General features: G+C 42.5%; 1 protein-coding gene across 1 annotated transcript in view; it reads right to left on the bottom strand.

Moving 5' to 3' along the window:
- LOC117725930 (protein bicaudal D homolog 1-like) overlaps positions 1 to 24,023 on the bottom strand; it is a 47,652-nt gene extending 23,629 nt beyond the window's left edge. Inside the window, exons 1-6 of the mRNA XM_034525817.1 lie at positions 23,805 to 24,023; positions 7,865 to 8,077; positions 7,461 to 7,613; positions 4,454 to 4,711; positions 3,733 to 3,752; positions 2,477 to 2,612 (exon numbers count right to left, since the gene is read on the bottom strand). Coding sequence (XP_034381708.1) covers positions 2,477 to 2,612; positions 3,733 to 3,752; positions 4,454 to 4,711; positions 7,461 to 7,613; positions 7,865 to 8,077; positions 23,805 to 24,023 — 999 coding nt within the window. The remainder of the gene's footprint in view (positions 1 to 2,476; positions 2,613 to 3,732; positions 3,753 to 4,453; positions 4,712 to 7,460; positions 7,614 to 7,864; positions 8,078 to 23,804) is intronic.
- Positions 24,024 to 24,242: the final 219 nt, after the last annotated feature.

The following is a 24,242-nucleotide window of genomic DNA, read 5'->3' as shown; positions in this document are numbered from 1 at the left end:
ATCAGAGAGTCCAATGGTGTATTTCAGACGGTGAAGGAGGATGTTGTGGTCAACTGTATCAAAAGCAGCTGTTAGGTCCAGGAGGATGAGTAGAGATGGGGAACCGGTATCTGCTGCCATCATGAGGTCATTGGTGACCCTGACCAAGGCTGTTTCAGTGCTATGGCCAGGGCGGAAACCAGACTGAAACTTCTCAAAAAGGTTATTGTCTTTGAGGTGATCGTGAAGTTGTACTGCAACTGTTTTTTCCAGAACTTTGGACAGAAATGGAAGATTTGAAATGGGCCTATAGTTGGAGAAAACTTCTGGATCCAGGGTGTTTTTTTAGTGGTCTGATGACAGCAGTTTTTAACGCAGATGGGATATGGCCGGCCAGGAGGGAGTGGTTTATGATCTTGGTGATTAATGGAGAGATGGCAGAGGTGTTTGTCTTTAGCAGAGCTGATGGGAAAGGGTCCAGAGCACAGGTGGTTGGCTTTGTGTTTTTGATCATATCCTCCACTTCCTCCTGTGTGACAATGGAGAAGGAGCAAAGAGGCTGGACAAACTCAGATGGTGGGTCGGTGGTTGTGAAAGGCAGGACAGCAGTGGCGGAGAGGTGTGAGCGGATGTTTTCAACTTTTTGTCGGAAAAAAGTGATGTGCATATTGCACCTATCCTCAGTGGCCTCAGGATGGACAAGTGAAGGCGGTTTGAGAAGATGATTTACAGTAGAGAAAAGTTGTTAAGAGTTACCGGGGCTGTTGTTGATAATGGTGGAATAAAACTTGGACTGTGGATCTCTCAGAGCTTCTGCATAGGCCTTCCTGTGCTCTCTATATGCCTGTTTGTGAACAGTCAGTCCAGAAGCCTTGAGCCGCCGCTCGATGACACGCCCAGCAGCTCACATCTTGTGCAGCTCGCAGGTGTACCAGGGTGCTGAGCGCAAGAAGGAGACTGACCTGGATTTTATGGGGGCGTGAAGGTCCAGAAGACTGCTCAGGGACTGGTTGTAGGAATGCAGTCAGTGCCAGAGAGGAAGTCGGTAGAGCCAGAGGAGAGAAGTTGAAGGTCCAGAGCCAGGGCATCCATGTTAATGTTTTTCAGATTTCTGAAATGGATCTGCCGCGTGGGTTTGGTGTGGGGAGAAGGGAAGGGCAACTCCATTGATATTATTTTGTGGTCCAAGATCGTAAACCAGTAGGTTGGTGATGGGGGCGGAGTTTGTGATGAACAAGTCGAGTTTGTGTCCCCTTGAGTGTGTGGGGACATTAATATGTTGTTGTAGGTTGAGGGAGTCCAGTAGCTGAAGGAAATCAGCAACGGAGTGGCATGAAGGGGTGTCGACATGAATGTTTAAATCTCCCAGGATTATGGCATTTGCAGATGTAGTGCAGAGCGTTGTGAGGAGATCAGACATTTCCGGGATAAAAGTGGAGTGAGATGGGATGTTTGTAGCAGAGCAGCTCGGCTGGTTATGGAAAATTAATTTTCGACCGGAGCCTCTGTGAATGTAACGAGGGCGGCGTAGAAGACCAAGTTCGTTGACGATGGGGATGTTGAGTCCAGGAGTAGTTGCGGGTTTTAGTCGACGGAGTTGTGAGATAGAATAGCAGAAAGCCATGCTGACCAACTAAGGGTGTTGCCTAGCCACGCTAGCTGCTAGCCCGAATGCCTCTCGGTGGAAACCAAAGTTTAAAGTCTCAGATGGAGAAGCGGCGAACAAACAACGCCAGCGTCCTCTCCGTCCTCTTTTCAGTAATGTTTGTGGCTTTGGGAGATAAAAATGTAAACTAACTAAAAACAATTATCCAAACCTCTTATCATATTTAGAGTCGCAGGAAACTGGAGCCGATCCCAGCTGACATTGGGTTAAGGCGCATTCACCTGGACCGGTCTCCAGTCCATCTCAGGGCTCATATAGAGACAGACAACTATTCACACTCTCATTCCCACCTACGGGACATTTAGAGTCCAATTAACCTGAGCTGCATGTCTTTGGACTGGGAGGAAGCCAGAGAATCCAGAGGGAACCCATGCTGATACAGAGAGAACATGCAAACACAGAAGGACCGCCAAGACCGGGATTGGAACCTAGGCCCCTCTTGCTGTGAGGTGACGGTGCTAGCCACAACACCACCATGCAGACCACCTAAAACTGATTATGTTTTATTAAAATAAGACATCATCGGACTGAATGGTTGTGGGTTAGAGCACAGCCTCAGATCTTTAGGCAAGGCCCAGCTGGCTGTTCCTAAGTCAAACTCAAGACTAGAGGTGCATTTACAGTCAGGGCCCCTCAGTAGCAGAGGGTCTCTGACTGTAAAAACTCCTCCAGACTGTCTTCTCCTACAGGACCTTGATCTCATGCTTCAGACTCCACCTGAACCAGGGATGTAGCAACGGGATGAAATCAAGAAACTGGATCGCTAATCAGTGACATTTTTTTAATCATTACTTAAAACTTCATACATAGTTGATTAGAGAGCAGACTCACCGTTATCAGCTGCTGCTTGAGCTTCTGGATCTCTGTCAGGTTCATCTCGTTGAAGAGATCAGACGTCACCATTCGGCACTCTCCATTAGCTCTGGACATCAACCCTGTTCCAATCCCAACCTGGTGGCCATTAAGCCTGATGGATAAGAGTAGAGTACAACATCTCTAAAACAAGGAGATTCACTTTGCTTCCCACAAGTTAAGAATAGAAAGTTAGAGAGATAAAACCAGAGTGCAAGGGTGCAGGCCAACACTTAAAAGCCCAATGTGTAGGATTTAGGAGTAGAAATAGATTATGAACCAGCTGAAGAGTGGAGTCAACCACCTTGCATTTATCTGAAGGCCACCATAATTGACCAACAGGCTTGGAAAGGGAGGGGTGAGCTGGCTGAGAGGTACTCAGTTGATTCCAATCTGTAACCTCACTGCTCGATGCCACTACATTTTACACACAGGATTTAGAAAACAGCACAGAACAGGACTGTTGAAAATTACAAATGACCTCCTAATTGCATCAGATAAAGGACTCATCTCTGTACTGGTATTATTAGACCTTAGTGCTGCGTTCGACACCATTGATCATGACATCCTATTACAGAGACTGGATCAGTCGATTGGCATTTCAGGTACCGCGCTAAGTTGGTTTAAATCCTATTTATCAGATCGATCTCAATTTGTATTTGTAAACGATGAAGCCTCAATGACCACCAACGTTAATCACGGAGTTCCACAAGGTTCTGTGATTGGACCAATTTTATTTACCTTATATATGCTTCCTTTGGGCAATATTATCAGGAAACACTCCATAAACTTTCATTGCTATGCAGATGATACTCAATTATATCTATCGATCAAACCAGAGGAGACCAACCAGCTCGCTAAAATTCAAGAATGTCTTAAAGACATAAAAACATGGATGACCTGCAACTTCCTGATGTTAAACTCAGACAAAACTGAAGTTATTTTACTGGGCCCTGAACACCTCAGAGATCAATTATCTGGTGATGTGGTTTCTGTAGATGGCATTGCCCTGGCATCCAACACCACTGTAAAGAATCTCTAGTTATCTTTGACCCAGACTTGTCCTTTAACTCCCACGTGAAGCAAATCTCAAGGACTGCATTTTTCATCTACATAACATTTAGGCACATCTCACGCGTTTGTTACTTCTAGACTAGAAAATCAGGCACATCTTGTCTCAAAAAGATGCAGAAAAGCTGGTTCACGCGTGTGTTACTTCCAGATTAGATTACTGCAACTCCTTATTATCAGGCTGCTCTAATAAGTCTTTTAAGTCCCTCCAGTTGATCCAGAATGCTGCAGCTCGTGTACTCACAAAAACTAAGAAAAGAGATCACATTACTCCTGTATTAGCTGCTCTGCACTGGCTCCCTGTAAAATCAAGAATCACATTTAAAATCCCCACTGCTGATATTATTATTATTATCAGTCATATGTCTATTACTATTACTTTCACTATTACTGCTTTATTGTCATTCTATTATTACCACTGCTGCTGTTATTATTTATAGTAATATTTTTCTATTCTTTGTTCTGCTATTATTGGTGCTATTACTACTCTCATTATATGTATCATTACGTTACATAACATTACGTGGCACATCCTTTGGATTGACTATATTGTAATTTTATTATGATATTTATTCTGGGAAAGGGATCTCCTCCCGGAGGTTTCTTCCTTTTTTTCTTTTTCTGATGCGACGAGTATGTCGATAACGTACAGATCGTTATTGTGAAATTAGGCAATACAAATAAAATTGTATTTAATTAATTACAAAGCAAAGCTAATTATTTAGATATAATGCATTTGTATAAGACTTGTAGGAGTTGACTATTTTCAAGCAACACCAGCAATGAAAACACTACATTTTCTTTCAACATTATTTTTATGCGGTGTGCTATACCCCACCTCGTTGGCTCTTCTGCGTTTGGGGAGAGCAGAGTAGTTGGTGTGGCGGTGCCACTGGGCGGAGCGGAGGTGAAGGTCAGGTGGGCACTGCCGGTGTAGGCCACATCACACATGCTGAGGTGGTGGACCAGCTCCCTGCGCAGGTGGTTCTTCTGCTCACGCTCGCTCTTCAGAGACTCCAGCGCCTCCTCCAGCTGGTTATCTGAGATGTCCTTCAAACGCAGCGCGTCCTGTAACTGGCTGTTGAGGAGCTCTGTCTCTTCCTCCAGGACCTTGATCTCATGCTTCAGACCTTCATACTCCACCTGAACCAGGGATGTAGCAACAGTTTCAATGGGATGAAATCTAGAGACTGGATCGCTAAAATTTCAGATGTTGTGCAGTCATAGGTTATATGTAATTATTTTAATTTATACGGACGCTAGACTAGCAGATCAGTTGTTGATCTCTCAGAATGAAAATCTGGTTCTGATGTATTCGAGCAAGTTTGAATTTTGTCAGTTTAATGACTATAGCTGAAGGATTGGAATGACCATAAAGGAAGAATCTTTTATTTAAGTTATCACTATCATGAAGTTCCTAATCTATATTAGAACCTTAAAGTCACTATGTGGGTCGTATCATAGCTGTTGAAGCTTTCTTGTAAATAAACAAAGTTGTGTTTACATCCTGGAAGCCTAATAAATGTACTGAATACATTTCCTTCCTCATATCATCATTTGCAAAGCCGATTTTGCTGTAAATTGGGCATAGTTTACATCGAAGTTTGCTATCTTGCGGTCTTCTTTTTCTTTGCCTTTGATGGTGCACTACTGTACGGTTCTTTGCACATTACAGACGCAAATTGCCGATCAGCAGAATAGCTTGAAGCCAACGTAGGAATGTGAATGTGGTACAGGGCTGCACAATTCATCGACTTTTTATACTACAAATTTCAAATTACAGGAGGCACAATATTTGTTAAATGTGAAATGTTGTCAAAATACCATTTTTAATTAATTATAGAGATGTCCTGGCCTACACATTAATATTCTACAGACTTAAGAAAACATATGTGTTTATTACAGATCCCTGAAAAAGAATCTCCATAATCATTTGATTGTTTAGCAATGAAAATGAGTATAATTATGTAAAAATTATCACTGTCTGATATCACAAATTGTAATTGCAATATCATTCAAAATACTTGCAAATAGATTCTTTTTTTTTCAATGCCACAGCCATAATTACTTTGTACACCATACAAACAGAACAACGACACAACCACATTGCTCAATAGACTGTAAAACAATCTGTATACTGTTATTGATTTATTTACCAGGGACAGTGCACATGAATCAACATTTCAATTTCCACCTCAGTTTAAATGTGCCAGAGTTAGTAGTCTGTAGTCCCTGGGCAGGTTATTAAAACTCAGTGGCCTAATGTCAGTACAATTCAACAGCAAACACTGTACAGCATAATAAAACACAATACAATTCGATATAATAAAAACGTAAATACTTAAAAACAATGAGAATATGTAACGCAGTGCCGGAGATAAGCTAGAGTGATTACTTGTGATTGCAGCTTTGGTTCGATTTCAGCCATCTTCGTTTTTGTTTAAAGGTGTTGTGCTTTCTCAAATGAAGGCTGTTCCAGTAGTAGCGGGTGGCTAGGACTGAGAAGACTGTTTGCTCAGACTTGTATTGTACAACACAGTCCCCTCTGGTATCTGTGTTACCCTTACACTACTATCCTTCTGCATTATGAACTGATTCAGTGCAGGAGGTGCGAACCCATGCAGAACCTTAAAGATGAGGTAAGCATCTGCTAAATATTCAAAACTATCACAAATAGATTGTGCTTTTGAACTATATGACAATGGTCAAGTGTTTCGGTTTAAAGTTGTTTGTGTCTGCTTGTAAAAGTTCTGAATAGTTTTCAGAGTTGTAATGCTTGCTTGTGAGCAGCTTGTAAAACAGAATGTTAGGTGGAAGAAAATGATAGCATGCGTAAGGAATTTGGCTGCCTTTGTATGTAGTTAGGTATGGTCATCCATCCATCCATTTTCAATACCGCTTATCCTCATTAGGGTCGCGGGGGCGCTGGAGCCTATCCCAGCTGACATAGGGCGAAGGCAGGGGACACCCTGGACAGGCCGCCAGTCCATCGAGGGCAAGGTATGGTCATATATGCTTTAAATTAGCCAGATTATATTTCATAGTACCCACTACCTTTAGGTCAGGTTGGTAAGTAAGTGTCTGTGGGTTTCCTTGTGAAGAACATTCAGCATGTTCAGGTGGTAGAAACATGAGTTGCTCAACAAATGCGATACATAGGCCACGGCTGCAGTTAGTTTGTTTGCAGCTTGTTGTTTGTTTTTAGCATGTACATAAAGAACAGTTTCATCAGCATACATTCTAATGTAGACTAAAGGCAGGTCATTAATGGACAAGCTAAACAAAATAGGGCCCAGTATTGATCCCTGAGCAACACAATGTTGCAGTTAGGGAATGTTGATTGAGTATTACCAATACGTACACTTTGCTTCCTGTTTGTTAGATATGATTTCATCCCTTTAATGGCATCAGAGGGCAGATTAAAAGAAAATAGTTTTGACTGGAGTACCTCATGGTTCACTGTATCAAACTTCTTTAAATCAAGAAAACTGCACATATTTCACCGCCTTCATCTAATTTAGATTTTACATTTTTGAGAAAATACCAGTTGACTGTTACTGTAGATTGGTTGGTGCATAATCCAAATTGCATTGGGTGGAGAGGGGTATGACCAAAATGCAGGTGGCCAAGTGGTCATGTCAAATTCTACACACATAGTGGCTTTAAATATGTCCCTGTTACTTAAATAAAAGGTGTATGAGAGGAGAACAATATTGTATGGGAAGAACTCAAACATGTGTGACATTGTTAGAATAAAAATATCCACATTGGAAAAACTATACATGTCATTCTTCACAAATCTCTGACTTTGTTGAGTAGCATAGTTTCTTCTGATTCAGTCTGTATTGCAGGCTGTAATGTGTACGTCCATGTGTGTGTGAATCATCTGTACCTGATTCTGTTTGAGTGTCGACACCAGTTTTTGCAGAGAGATGTTCTCTTCCTCCAGCTCGGTGTAGTCCTGAAGCAGTCGAGATTCTCGGAACTTGTACTCCCTGATCTCCTCTCGCATCCGGCTGCGCTGCAACTCCAACATCTCGTTGCTCTGCTGACAGTTCAGGGAAACAGAGTTGGAGCTGCATGCTGTTTATGCCACAGATAACCCAAGAAAGTGACTGGAATCATTATGGAAGTGGCTGGGTGTTACAAGACACAGGTGTTGGAAGGACTCCTTACAACGCACTTCCATAAGAAACCAAGTGGTCAACAAAAGCTGACTGGAGGATGACCCGCTCTACCCACTGAGCTCAGGTGCACCCAGCGGGCTCTGGAATGATATGAAGTGCTGTACTGTACCTCCCTCAGCTCCTGCAGCAGTGTGCTCAGGTGTTCGCTGTCAGCCTGTGCAGTGGAGGTGGCGGCTCGGCTGTGCTTCAGTGCCGACTGGAGCTCCAGGAGGCGGCCCATGTAGTAGGCCTCCTTGGTGGCAGACTCCTGCAGCAACGTCTCCTCGTTGGTCTCCCCATCTTCTGCTACCTTGCGCTGGGTGGAGTAGGCCTGGCCGAACGCCTGGAACATGGCAGAGAGGAAAAGATTTGTCATGGACATGATTAGGAGATGAATTGTTTGAAACGCTTCTGAATAAATGTTCACTGAACGGTCAGAAATGAAATGCACATCAGAAGATACCAAAGTCAACTGCCAACTAACAAATTTCTTACTACAGTCCTGGATTAATAACTTTTTTTACTGAAATTATCAGTTAAAAATAATAATTGATTTCCGATCCTTATTCTTAATTTCAAAATATCTTTGCTGATTGCTGATTAACTCGTTAATAATGTCTGGTGAGATAATCATTATACTGATAATAAAATACAAGATCAAACTGTGGAATTGTGCAAACCCATAGAACTTTATTTTGAATTGTGTCTGATTATTTTGAATACTTGGGCGGATCTATGACAGCAGCTTTAGTCTCTGTTAGTATGCAGATGATATGGGGACAGTGAATTCAAGAGCTCCTACATGAATCATCATATCAACAATCTATATAAGTATATATAAACGCTAGGTAAAGCGTTGTCAGCGGGTGTGCAACCAATGCGTCAGCATTGGTTGCACAATGCAGAGAGATGTTCAATGTTGCACAATTGAGGGCTAAACTGTGGAGACGGCAGGTAGTTTTGATTTAAGTCACCAACTCAATTTTGGAGCAAAGACTCCTGAGGATGGTTCACATCAGTCTTGAGGAGACTATGGGTCAGTGGTTAGCAGTTCAGTCTTTCAATCAGTGGGCTGGCAGTTCAATCCCCACCCTAGTCAATGTGCAAGACACTTGACTCTTGTTCCTTCTTCCCTGTAGCAGTGTATGAATGTAACTTTGATTGTAAGTTTGGAGGGGGTGTGACTGCTCTTGTATGGAGAACCAAGGCAATGTGGTTGCAGAGGGAGAATGAAAAGATTAGTCGCACACAAATTAGAAACTGGAAAACCTTTATGGAGCCAGAACTGGGAGAGAAGTTTAACATTGAGCGTCTGGTGGCTGGGCCTTGACACATGGTTGTAAGTCGCTTTGGATAGAAAAAATCAGCTAAATGAAATGTAATATCCTTCCTACAACATCACATGCATGAAACATAGGGGCGAGGAACAAAAGCGTCAACACTCCCAGCAATATTATACAGAAAGCCCATAGCCAAGTACATGCTTTTAAAGAATGAAATCTCCATTCAGGAAGAAAATACAGGGTCATATATTATTTAGTAGATGACAATAATTATTAGATATTATTTTTATGATGTCTATGTGACATATTTATTAACTGTGTTTTTTAATCATATGTTTTCCTATTTTTAGTCTAGTTAATAATCCCACTTTCTTTGGCCACACAGGAAGATTATAAAATAGCAGCGGCTCTTGGAGTTTCAGCAATTTGCGTGAATTTTGCGTATTCTTGCCCTGCTGTTCGTTAGAAGTTCGCTTCTTTCATAACTGATTTAAATTTAGAGTGGACCTAGTAATAAAAGTATGACACAGTGGTTTACAATCCCATGAGAACCTCTGAGACTACACATACACAGAAATAGCAGCCTGTCATGTTTTATACAGCCTTGTTCCTGTACTGTGATGTCAATTTGAAATCATAATGTTTTTGTTATTTTAAACCTGACCGTTGAGAAACTCTACCACAAACAAATGTACTGTCTGTCTGGTTATGAAAATAAATCCCCATGCATAAGAATCAGAATCAGAATAATTTATTAGCCAAGTACGTTGCACATACAAGAAAGTTGACTCGGTGAAAGGTGCAGAACAATAAACATCTACATAAAATAAAACAATACAAATGCAAATAGAAGAAAACCAATAAACATGTACAATAATAGATACATATGGTAAACAACAAACAGATAACAGTAGTTTAGGACAAGTATATATTATAAATGAAAAGTGGCAAATGTATTTTAATAAGAAAAGGAAATATGTGTAAGGGTGTTTGCAATTGCGTGTTTGTTACTTCCAGACTAGATTACTGCAACTCCTTATTATCAGGCTGCTCTAATAAGTCTCTTAAATCCCTCCAGTTGATCCAGAATGCTGCAGCTCGTGTACTCACAAAAACTAAGAAAAGAGATCACATTACTCCTGTATTAGCTGCTCTGCACTGGCTCCCTGTAAAATCAAGAATCACATTTAAAATTCTTCTCCTCACCTACAAAGCCTTGATTGGTGATGCACCATCATATCTCAAGGAGCTTGTAGTACCATATTGCCCCACTAGAGAGCTGCGCTCACTAAATGCGGGGCTACTTGTGGTTCCTAGAGTCCTAAAAAGTAGGATGGGAGCCAGAGCCTTCAGTTATCAAGCTCCTCTTTTATGGAACCAGCTTCCACTTGCAGTCCGGGAGGCAGACACAGTCACCTCATTTAAGAATAGACTTAAGACTTTCCTCTTTAATAGTGCTTATAGTTAGGGCTGAATCAGGTTTGCCCTGGTCCAGCCCCTTGATATGCTGCTATAGGCTTATAGGCTGCTGGGGGATGTTTTAGGATACACTGAGCACCTATCTCCTCTTCTCTCTCTCCTTATGGATGAATTTACATCTCTCCATTGCACCTTATTAACTCTGCTTCCTCCCCAGAGTCTTTGTGACTTCACGTCTCATAGGGTCCATTGGACCTGGAGGTGTCTGATGCCTGGTGTGCCGGCCTCCCGCGTTGGCCCTGCTGATGCGCCGCCCCCCCTCCTCTCTACCTCCTTCTGTTTCATGGATTGGAGTTCCATTCATACATTGTCATATTAATGTAATGTGTTTATGTAACTTTGTAAATGCTGTTCATTCTGTACACATGACATCTATTGCTTCTGTCCATCCGGGGAGAGGGATCCTCCTCTGTTGCTCTCCTGAAGGTTTCTTCCCTTTTTTCCCTGTCAAAGGTTATTTTTGGGGAGTTTTTCCTGATCCGATGTGAGGTCAAAGGTCAGGGATGTCGTATGTGTACAGATTGTAAAGCCCTCTGAGGCGAATTTGTAATTTGTGATATTGGGCTATACAAAATAAACTGAATTGAACTGAATTGCCTGTTTCAAATACTAATGGAGACTGTTGAACGTGAAGACAATATGGAGGGGGTTGAAGAAAAGCTCCGTACGTTTTTACATGTGAAATTTCTTACATTGTATAAATTCTATTAAAATGCCAAAATTGAATTGACACACATACAACCTGGGGTGCGGTTGTCAAAAGGGGAGGTTTTTGCCTTGGGACCCCCAAGCAGTTTACTCTGGCCCTGCATGTAGGTCAAGAGTGAAAGGAGCACATTGTTCTTACCTGATGATTTGGAGGTAATTTCTAGGAGGTTTGAACTGGCTAGTAGCAATATGTTTATCTGCTTCTACTGGGGCTCTGAGACCAATGTCCTACTTAGCTGACACAGTGCCTTACTGCCAACTCTGACGTCATCCTGTCTGACTGAAGGAGACGAGGACAGAGAGTGCGAGAGAGAGGACAGGCACAGTGAAGCAGTCACAGGACACACATAAATAAGCCATGACTTGAGAAGGGAGATTGAAGTACATAAGAACACCTACTAAACACAATTATTTTTTTCCATCTCCCAAACCTTTATCGCAATCTAATTCATCTCCTCCTTTCACACCATCAATCGTTCTCATTGATCTGTCCGTCTATCTTCCTGGTGTCTTCCATTGCTCTCTCAGCATATATATGCAGCCTGACTGAAGATGTTCCCATAAAACCATACCTGACTGATTGATACTGTGGGAGCAGCTAAGACATCAGAGTGGGTTCGGGTGCAGCAACTTAAGCTAGCGGAGAGTTCAAGTTTTAAAATGAAATATTCAACCTGTGGAAATAGTAATACCTTCCACTGTAACCTGTTAACGGTGCTTAAGAAGAAGATGTAATCGTCTGCTGGAGGAATAATGTTTTACTCTTTTAGTTCACATCATTTGATCAAATATTTGAACCAGAGTGACACCAAGTGGCATCATGAAGCACTTACTTTCAATTGAATAAGTGTAATTTGAGTAGAGGGCAGGTTCTTTTGGCCTGCAGTCTGCTGTGTCATCACTCTGTGAACATGACGTCTGGTCAGATCGATAGCCACCTCATGCTAAATATATCGCTGCCACACAACTGCCTTCCCTGTAGACTGTGAGGATGCCAGTGTGAGCATGGGTTAGGGTTGGGGTTAGGCATTTAGTTGTACAGGTTAAGGTCAGGTGCTAATGTCAACGAGGGTCGTCACGAAGATAGTGTGTGTGTGTGTGTGTGTGTGTGTGTGTGTGTGTGTGTGTGTGTGTGTGTGTGTGTGAGTCCGACCCCACCTTGGTGAGTAAATGCAGAGAGGCTGCCAGTATGTTGTATCAAGGTCAGTTCTCTACTAACACATTCTTAGCCTTTTCCTACATTGGTAGTTGTAACTTTTTCATAATTCCTACTACATTATTAATGTATATCATATTCATATAATGTGTTTATGTAACTTTGTAAATGCTGTTCATTCTGTACACATGACATCTATTCATCTGTCCATCCGGGGAGAGGGATCCTCCTCTGTTGCTCTCCTGAAGGTTTCTTCCCTTCTTCTCCCATTAAAAGTTTTTTGGGAGGGGGGGTTCCTGATCCGATGTGAGGTCCTGGGAGAGGGATGTACAGATTGTAAAGCCTTCTGAGGCAAATTTGTAATTTGTGATCTTGGGCTTAACTAAATCCATTTAATTGAATTGAATTGAAGCAGGGAGTCTGATTTAAAAGACAGCAGGCGTTCCCTGACCTTTCCAACTTCTTCTACTTCTAAATCGGTTGAATGATTCAATTATTCAATCTTGCGTGTTGCCTCCCGAAGCTTTAAAAGAGGCATCCTAAACATTATAGAAAAAGCTTTTATATGAGTGGCTGCTGTTGTTCAAAAAGTTGTCCTTTTTGACTATGTGGCCTCTGTGAACAGACACTAGGGTAGAACTGCTGGATGACTGAGTCTGTTTAAAGTTTCAGACTTTGTCCCACAGTTCTACCAACAGCACTGAACCAGAAACTTGAACCATGACTTGGGAAAATCCTTATGGCTTTAGCTGGATCCGGATCTGGATTTACATATAATGCATTATTGCAGAACCAATCCTATACACAGACATCCACAACTTTGCTACAACTATCTGAACAGAAAAGACTTTCATTTCTGATGGATTTTTGCTTTTGACGATTACAATATATATATATATATATATATATATATATATATATACAGTATATATATATATATATTTATATGTATTCAAAGTTGCAATTACTTTAAAATGTGTCAGTTACTGAATGTGTTTGATACAGCTCTAATAAAGGCTAATATTGGAAGGCAGAGTCATTTCTATGCTAGCACATTCAGTGTTACTGTATTAAACTGTTCATGCCGATTTCAGTAGGAGGAGTAAAGTAACAGTATAATGGCAACCAACCACATGGCAGCATTGTACTGCTGTGTACTAATATATTTTACAGTCATAAGCTGTAGATTACAGTTGGTACACTGTAGAATAAGAGTTGTTGCTGGAGACTGCCGTTTCCAGTAGTTCACTGTGGTTTAACAGGGACCTTTGTATTTGTAACCTAAGACCTGTAACATGTTCAGACCAGTACATCCCTTTCTGTTAAAAGTCCATTTCAGACAACAGCGTGTCTGAACTTTCAGGCTGAAATAGAATAGGAGTGGAACAGACATTGAACTCTTTGCTGTTAGTCAAAGAGCTGCGCTGACATCTTTCCAGGCCAATTCATACTTTCTTTCCTGTAGAGAACAATTTTCATAAATCATGCATTAACTACAACAACACACACCTTTTAAACATTATGTGCACCTTTTATGGTGCACATAATGAACATTCGGACACATGTCCAGTCTCACACTGTAGAGGAGAGGACAGCAACTGTTTCTCACTGTGAGTGTGATGGGTCTGGTTTCCAGTAATGATGTGTAATCATTATGGGAAGAGGGGACACAAGACATGATGGACATACTGCTCCATCAGCCCTTCTCAGTGATGAGAAGGAAACGCCAGTAGCAGCTTCCATCACCAGCTCCATGAATGTTATTGACTAAGACTTCTTTTAAACAAGTTTCAATGTCTTCCGGATGCAGTCTGAAAAAGGTGAATCATATGAGTAAGTTGCCTTTATCACATTATGGCCATTTGCCATCGAAAACACTATTTGGCTGTATGAAAACAAGATAAACGACATCATTGACCGCTGATGATGGCAGCCGCTGAAGGACAGAAAACCTTCAGCACTAATAACTGCAGCTAGGGAGCATTTGAGTAATGTCAATGCTGGTTACAAGCTTATTAATTGTCATTTTACAACAGGGTTTTGAGATGAAATGCAGTTTGTAGTCCCATTTTGCTGCATAAGAAAAACACACACACAAAGGGTAAATGGACTTGTACTTGTACCGACCACTCAAAGTACTTTCATGCTACATGTCGTCATTCATCCAGGACCTGAGGCATGCTGCTGGCTGTCTGACGTCTCAGGAAAAATAAGAAGATAAGAAATCAGACTTCAGGCGAACACAGCGGAAGCAGCTGACTGTTGAGCCCCCATCGTCACATCTGCCCTCGTCTGGTTGGACGAAAGGAGGTGGACTCTGTGTTTACATCATGATGTTGGTGCTCAAATATCAGTCAGTTGGTGGATCATTAACCTTGTTTCTCCTCCAGATGAGTTTGTTTACAAAATAAGAGTTGCAGTAAAATAGTCTTCTCCTTTAAAAAGAAACAGATGACTGATGGAGGCAGAGAAGTCACCAACCCATCATCTAATCACTAGTCAATAAAATTGAAAGATTTAAAATCCAGACACTGACTCGTCCGACCTTCAAGCTTCTCCTGTGTTTAATGCCTCTTCTTTAAAAACCTAAACTAACGCACAGGAAACATGGAGTAATGGAGCTTTATGTTCAGGAATCATCATGGAATCACCATTCAATTCAATTCAATTTATAATTCAGTTTATTTTGTATAGCCCAATATCACAAATTACAAATTCTCCTCAGAGGGCTTTACAATCTGTACACATACGACATCCCTGACCTTTGACCTCACATCGGATCAGGAAAAACTCCCCAAAAATAACCTTTGACAGGGAAAAAAGGGAAGAAACCTTCAGGAGAGCAACAATGACCTCATACTTAATCAATAATTCACCACATCCACTCTGCTCTTTGTGTGCGTGCGTGCGAGAGTGCATAAGTGTGTGTGCGTGCGTGTGTGTGTGCGTGTGTGCAAATATATTTTTGCAGATGCATCTTTCAGACATCCCGTCTGCCCCTAAGTGCTTCTGAGCATGTGTCTGTGTCACATTCATACCAAGCAGAGAGAGCTAAGATCTCACACACACTACAGGAACACTATCTGGGACCACGTTAAGCACACAAGCCAACACAAATAAACTTACAGTCCATAAAGTGCAATCTAGCGACTGTGACGCTGTTCCCAATCTTTGTATTGATAACTTCTCCTCGACTTAATTACGTTACACTGACTGCTTTTTGCTGTCGCCAGGAGCCCCCTGCATCCCGGTGAGCCTGGTAGATGGACCTGTACTTGTATCTCTTTTCTAGTCTTCCGACCACTCAAAGCTCATGAACACTACATGACATCATTCAGCCATTCACACCCATGCATACACTGATGGGAGGAGCTAAGGTGCCAGCTGCCCTTAGGCACAGCTACGGGAGCTATTTGGGGTAAGTGTCTTGCCCAAGGACACATGGCAGTAGAGAGCTGACTGGTTGTCAGTGTGCACTGACAACAACCAGAGGGACGCGCCCCACTGACTGTGTGACCTGTTCTGTTTTTAGCCTTGAGAGATACCAGTGTGAAGGAAATATCCACACTGGAGCTGATGATGTCATCAGGTAACAGGTTTTGCAGTTAGATGAGTGGCTTACTCTATGTACATGCATTTTGAGTTGTACCTGCAGTCAGGTCTTTTACTGTGAATTAGAACATGTTTCATTCCCACTTTGATTTGTGGTGACCATCTTACACACTGACACATTTTGTACATTGCACTTCCCTTTACTTCTATTTACTTTGACCTTTATTTTGTCCTATTTTATCGAAATATGTAGGTATATTTTATCTAATATTAATAATTCAATTCAGTTTATTGTGTATAGCCCAATATCACAAATTACAAATTTGCCTCAGAGGGCTTTACAATCTGTACACATACGACATCCTACATACTGTGTATACATGTATTTAACAGTGTACAGAGTACCTTGGCCACACCCTCGACCTTGTTCTTGCATATGGCATTGACATTGAGCATTTGGAGGTCTTCCCACAGAACCCTCTTCTGTCAGACCATTACCTCATAACTTTTGAGTTTATACTCCCGGAGTGTACACCGTTAGTCAAATGTTTCTACACCAGATGTCTAACTGACAGTGCTGTAGCTAAATTTAAAGAAGCGATTCCTTCTGCATTTGATTCAATACCACGTCTCAATGTGACGGAGGACTCCTGTGCTAACTTTAGTCCGTCCCAGATTGATCATCTTGTCGATAGTGCTACAGGCTCACTGAGAGACACTAGACTCGATAGCCCCACTGAAGAAAAAGACAGTGAGGCAAAGGAGGTTTGCTCCCTGGTATAACCCTCAGACCCACGAACTAAAGCAAACATCACGAAATCTCGAAAGCATATGGCGTTCCACCAATCTGGAAGAATCACGCTTAGTTTGGAGAGACAGCCTTAAAACATATAAAAAGGCTCTCCGTAATGCCAGAGCAGCCTATTACTCATCAGTAATAGAGAAAAATAAGAACAACCCCAGGGTTCTCTTTAGCACTGTAGCCAGGCTGACAGAGAGTCACAGCTCTGTGGAGCCGTGTATTCCTATAGACCTCAGTAGTAATGACTTCATGAACTTCTTCAATGAAAAGATTTCAACTATTAGAGGCAAGATTGATGCTCTCTTGCCCTCAACTACTGCCGATCTGTCATCAAGAGGTGTTGCCTTGGAAACGGCTGTATGCCCTGGTGTATATTTGGATAGCTTTTCTCCCATTAACCTAGACCAATTGTCCTCAATGGTTTCTACTTCTAAACCATCTACCTGTCTCTTAGACCCCATCCCAACGAGGCTGCTTAATGACGTGTTGCCTTTAATTGGCACCTCTCTGCTGGATATTGTTAATGTGTCTTTGCTAACAGGGCATGTACCACATTCCTTCAAAGTAGCTGTAATTAAACCTCTCCTGAAAAAGCCCACTCTTAATCCAGAGGTGTTGGCTAACTACAGACCGATCTCTAACCTTCCCTTCCTCTCTAAGATCCTTGAGAAAGTAGTCGCAAATCAGTTGTGCGACTTCCTACATCAGAATAGTTTATTTGAGGAGTTTCAGTCAGGATTTAGAAAACACCACAGCACAGAGACAGCACTGATGAAAATTACAAATGACCTCCTAATTGCATCAGATAAAGGACTCATCTCCGTACTGGTATTATTAGACCTTAGTGCTGCGTTCGACACCATTGATCATGACATCCTATTACAGAGACTGGATCAGTCGATTGGCATTTCAGGTACCGCACTAAGTTGGTTTAAATCCTATTTATCAGATCGATCTCAATTTGTATTTGTAAACGATGAAGCCTCAATGACCACCAACGTTAATCACGGAGTTCCACAAGGTTCTGTGCTTGGACCAATTTTATGTACCTTATATATGCTTCCTTTGGGCAATATTATCAGGAAACACTACATAAACTTTCATTGCTATGCAGATGATACTCAATTATATCTATCGATCAAACCAGAGGAGACCAACCAGCTCGCTAAAATTCAAGAATGCCTTAAAGACATAAAAACATGGATGACCTGCAACTTCCTGATGTTAAACTCAGACAAAACTGAAGTTATTTTACTGGGCCCAGAACACCTCAGAGATCAATTATCTGGTGATGTGGTTTCTGTAGATGGCATTGCCCTGGCATCCAACACCACTGTAAAGAATCTCGGCGTTATCTTTGACCGAGACTTGTCCTTCAACTTCCACGTAAAACAAATCTCAAGGAGTGCATTTTTTCATCTACGTAACATTTCAAAAATCAGACACATCTTGTCTGAAAAAGGTGCAGAAAAGCTTCTTCACGCGTTTGTTACTTCCAGACTAGATTACTGCAACTCCTTATTATCAGGCTGCTCTAATAAGTCTCTTAAATCCCTCCAGTTGATCCAGAATGCTGCAGCTCGTGTACTCACAAAAACTAAGAAAAGAGATCACATTACTCCTGTATTAGCTGCTCTGCACTGGCTCCCTGTAAAATCAAGAGTCACATTTAAAATTCTTCTCCTCACCTACAAAGCCTTGATTGGTGATGCACCATCATATCTTAATGAGCTTGTAGTACCATATTGCCCCACTAGAGAGCTGCGCTCACTAAATGCAGGGCTACTTGTGGTTCCTAGAGTCCTAAAAAGTAGGATGGGAGCCAGAGCCTTCAGTTATCAAGCTCCTCTTTTATGGAACCAGCTTCCACTTTCAGTCCGGGAGGCAGACACAGTCACCTCATTCAAGAATAGACTTAAGACTTTCCTGTTTGATAGTGCTTATAGTTAGGGCTGAATCAGGTTTGCCCTGGTCGAGCCCCTTGATAGGCTTATAGGCTGCTGGGGGATGTTTTAGGATACACTGAGCACCTATCTCCTCTTCTCTCTCTCCTTATGGATGAATTTACATCTCTCCATTGCACCTTATTAACTCTGCTTCCTCCCCGGAGTCTTTGTGACTTCACGTCTCATAGGGTCCATTGGACCTGGAGGTGTCTGATGCCTGGTGAGCCGGCCTCCCGCGTTGGCCCTGCTGATGCGCCCCGCCCCCCCTCCTCTCTACCTCCTTCTGTTTCATGGATTGGAGTTCCATTCATACATTGTCATATTCATGTAATGTGTTTATGTAACTTTGTAAATGCTGTTCATTCTGTACATATGACATCTATTGCTTCTGTCCATCCGGGGAGAGGGATCCTCCTCTGTTGCTCTCCTGAAGGTTTCTTCCCTTTTTTCCCTGTCAAAGGTTATTTTTGGGGAGTTTTTCCTGATCCGATGTGAGGTCCTGGGACAGGGATGTCGTATGTGTACAGATTGTAAAGCCCTCTGAGGCAAATTTGTAATTTGTGATATTGGGCTATACAAAATAAACTGAATTGAAAATAAACTTAATTGAACCTTGTGTGCATATACTGTATGTTTCAGGATGAACAAAGTTCTGATCAAATTATCTTTCAACTGTACTCAGTAAATCTGAGCAGGGAGAGGAATATACCATTTCATGTCAACTCTTTTTTTAGGGTGACTTACAACATAGTTTGTTCTAAATGATGCTCTCTGTACAGATCACTAGACTTTTAAAGCCCCTTTCCCAATGGACAAAGAACCCATTAACACCCACTAACATCTGGCCTTTGTCTTTAGTGGGAAAGGCAACCTGGTGCACACTCTAATTTGTGTCCTTTGTCTACTTTTCTAATTCCATCCGTCTCCATCCAAGCGGCGCTCGGACATCATTCCAAATTAGTCTGCTTGGACTTTAAAAGAGAGACTGAATAAATAACAAATATTAAACAGAAGTAACCACCACAACATTTGCACTGGCATCCAAACTGTTGACTCAGAACTCGGACATCAGAAACAAGCACAAAGGCATCCTCTCCTGGCAATGGGGCAGAAGAAGCTTGCCTGCTTTAGTGTGTGCATAAAACCTGCATATACAGTACAGGCTGTAAACAGTCAGTCATACCCATCCACACACCGACGGCACAGCCGACAGGAGCTATTCAGAGGACACATCGACATGGACTAGTGGAGCTGGGGTTCTGATTGAAGGACAACATGCTCTTCCACTGAGCCACTATCACCCCGTTGCTCGTCCCTGCACACACACAGCAAATGCTCAAGTTCTCAAGTGGCGCTTCTGAGTGATTGAGGAGAACTAACCACATTCATCCGTTTTCTCGTATTTTGACGCAATGACCTGTCGAAGGAGTTGTGTGCAGCCGACTAGCCAGCCAGTCTAAATGCTATGTGGATTTTAAATGATTTGACCATCTCCCGTTGCACTCATTGATGTTCTTGCTGTGTCCAGACGTTTTTCATTTTTTTTATTTGTTGTAGTGACAGTACGACCCTCAGGTCTGAGCAGGTCTCTTAACTCTGCTGCTGACACTTGCAAATAATTGACTATATGGATCTCTGAAAGCAGTTGCTGGTACTGTAGAATGTGGCTCTTATGTTCAATCCCAGACAACATAAAGACGTTGAAGGACCATTGTTTAGACGTTCAATCAAGACATCCCATGAGGGTTTAGAAGAAGTTCCAAAATGTGCAATAATATGATCACTTCACACTTCTGCACACTACGTGAGACTACACCATGGTAAATGGACTGTATTTGTATAGCACCTTTCTAGTGCTTTCACACTACATGTCATCATTCACCCATTCACACTTTGATGGGAGGAGATAACATGCAAGGTGCCACCTGGCCATCAGGAGTAATTAACATTCACACAGCGCTGTACACGCTACATAAGCCTACACTACGCTGTACACGCTACATAAGCCTACACTACGCTGTACACGCTACATAAGCCTACACTACGCTGTACACGCTACATAAGACTACACTACGCTGTACACGCTACATAAGACTACACTACGCTGTACACGCTACATAAGCCTACACTACGCTGTACACGCTACATAAGCCTACACTACGCTGTACACGCTACATAAGACTACACTACGCTGTACACGCTACATAAGACTACACTACGCTGTACACGCTACATAAGCCTACACTACGCTGTACACGCTACATAAGCCTACACTACGCTGTACACGCTACATAAGCCTACACTACGCTGTACACGCTACATAAGACTACACTACGCTGTACACGCTACATAAGCCTACACTACGCTGTACACGCTACATAAACCTACACTACGCTGTACACGCTACATAAGACTACACTACGCTGTACACGCTACATAAGACTACACTACGCTGTACACGCTACATAAACCTACACTACGCTGTACACGCTACATAAGACTACACTACGCTGTACACGCTACATAAGACAACACTACGCTGTACACGCTACATAAACCTACACTACGCTGTACACGCTACATAAACCTACACTACACTGTACACGCTACATAAGACTACACTACGCTGTACACGCTACATAAGACTACACTACGCTGTACACGCTACATAAGACTACACTACGCTGTACACGCTACATAAGACTACACTACGCTGTACACGCTACATAAGACTACACTACGCTGTACACGCTACATAAACCTACACTACGCTGTACACGCTACATAAGACTACACTACGCTGTACACGCTACATAAGACAACACTACGCTGTACACGCTACATAAGACTACACTACGCTGTACACGCTACATAAACCTACACTACGCTGTACACGCTACATAAACCTACACTACGCTGTACACGCTACATAAACCTACACTACACTGTACACGCTACATAAGACTACACTACGCTGTACACGCTACATAAGACTACACTACGCTGTACACGCTACATAAGACTACACTACGCTGTACACGCTACATAAGACTACACTACGCTGTACACGCTACATAAGACTACACTATGCTGTACACGCTACATAAGCCTACACTACGCTGTACACGCTACATAAGACTACACTACGCTGTACACGCTACATAAGACTACACTATTATACACACTACGCCAGTGGTCACCAACCTTTTTATGCCCAAGATCCCTGACCTCTACCTTGGTGACAGGCAAGATCTACCTATTGAGGCGTTAGAGGAAAACACTGTTCAGACTTTACAACTTGAGGCTTTTTATTTGGCCTAACACATCACTGTAAAAATGCTCAGTTAGTTACTAATGTAAGTTCAGTTCAGCTCTGTGTCCCATCAAAATGCCATCAGAAGGCATGTGACTCCAGTCAGTGAGCTGTCTGTGACTAGACACTGTCTGTGAGCTTGTAGTTGGGCTCATCAGCAAAGACAGACAGTCTGAGCCCTTCTAACAGTGGTTCTCAAACTTTTTCTGTCACGCACTTTAAGCACTTGAAAAGTGGGATGAAGGTTTTTTAAATTTCACAGGCGAAACTATTGATTGATTCAACCAAAAACTAACCAACAATGATGAACATATTACTTGAAACAGCAGTCAAGCCAACTGCTCAGTCAGATGATTTCAGTCACGGCATCTTGGAGGTAGGAATAGAATAGAAAAGCCCCTTCAGATTCTGTTGTTGCCGTCCCCCCAGAGGACAATGTTATTATTACTGATAGAAATGTAATAACTACAGAAAAGAAAAACTACATTGTATTAAATTATAATGAATTACGTAAACACTGAACCAGCAGCTTCTACAGCTGAGCTTCCGGGGACCAGTATGCAGCACTACGCCTGCATGGAAGCTTCCATCAATGGCTGTGTCCACTACTGTCAATAACAAAGTGTCCATGGCAGACTGGACTGTTTCAAATGACATGCTGTTGACACATCATATGTATGAACTGGTACAGCTGCCTCCTTAATTGCAGGCATGCAGACATGCACACCTAAACACACACACCCTGACCTTCAGGATGGAACTGCACAGTCAGCTTTCGAGTCCGACATCAGTCTGCATCAGCTAACACAGTGGTGAAGTATTGTTGTCATGCATGCCTACATGCTGGGAAATGATGTTCCCTCATACATATCTATCTGAAAAATGACTAGATCGTTTTTGAACCAGAAACTAGGCTCTCACAACCCAGCTGTTCCTGGCAGGAGTTGTTTTCAGAGAACTGATGAAGCTGATGTTCACTACCTAGTCAGCAGCAAACAGCAGGCTGGCACTAGACACTGGCTTGTGAACATAGTGGAGCATTTAGTGTCTGAAGAGACGGATATGTTTCTCAGGAGAATATTGGACGTAGATTCATCAGGTGACACAATTCTTCACTCTCACATTTGCACACGTCCTGTTGTTATAGTACTGGCATCATAGTGAGAAGTGTGAGGAGCCATGCTGAGGCACTGAACTAACTTTTAAATGAGTCATGGAGAGCATTACTTTCTCTGGTAAGGAACCCAGGACTTGTAAAAGGAACCAGCTGCCTTTCAGTTGTTCCACCAAACCCTTTTAGAAGTGAACCCGAAAGGGAAGGTCTGTTGTGAAAGCGCAAGAAAATCCAGAAAGTTCTCTTTGAGATCTAATTTTCAAGGGACACTTGAATATCATAGAAAGGTTGAATTATGTAATTTAAAAACATGATAATGAAGCCTACGTCAGAACAACAAAACATAATAAACATAAAAATGAATAAGAAGAAAGGCAAATATATATATATATATATATATATATATATATATATATATATATATATATATATATATAAACATATGGGCTAATTTCGAGGCAATCAAACACAAAGAAGGAGCAGGGGCGTTCCCTCATGGGCTGGGCCTGCATGTTTTTCTGTCCAGCAGGTGGAACTACAGCACACAGACGCAGTGATGCTCCTGTTTTAATACTAACACATGACAAATGATTCCCCACTAACTTATTGGTGAAGTGCACACATGCACAAACTGCTCTGGAGCGGTGCCATGTCACGACACGTTAACTAGTCCGGTTCACTTCTACGAGTAACGAGCCATACCCCTGCTGAGCCCACCTCCTGCAGCTGCTCCAGCTCCAGCCTCAGCGTCTCCTGCTCGGCCTCCAGGTCGGCGTACTGCTGCTTCAGGCTCTGGTTCTCCTCCAGAATCACCAGCCCGCACTCCGCCGCCCGGATCTTCTCGCGGTTGGCCTCCGCCAGCTCCCGGGTCAGGCGCTCCACCTCGGCCCGGCACTGCTCCACCGTGTCCCCGCATCCAGCTCCACCGGCAGCCATCGCTCCTCTCTCCCTCCCTCTGCCCTCTCCTCGCGTCGGATGAGCAGAGAGCCCCGCCGGAGGGAGAAAACGTACCCCCACCGCCTCCCCTCAGAGGAGTCCCACCGCGGCTTCAGATCTCATGGAAGCAATAAAACAGAATATACACATATGGATGAACATCCGTAAATATCCTAAACGCGTTGTCATCATCATCATCATCATCATCATCATCACCAC

This window comes from Cyclopterus lumpus, chromosome 23 (genome assembly GCF_009769545.1).
Source record: "Cyclopterus lumpus isolate fCycLum1 chromosome 23, fCycLum1.pri, whole genome shotgun sequence".
Classification (NCBI taxonomy): Eukaryota; Metazoa; Chordata; class Actinopteri; order Perciformes; family Cyclopteridae; genus Cyclopterus; species Cyclopterus lumpus.
Note: the sequence above shows the minus strand (reverse complement) of the source record. Positions and strands in the feature narration are given on the sequence as shown.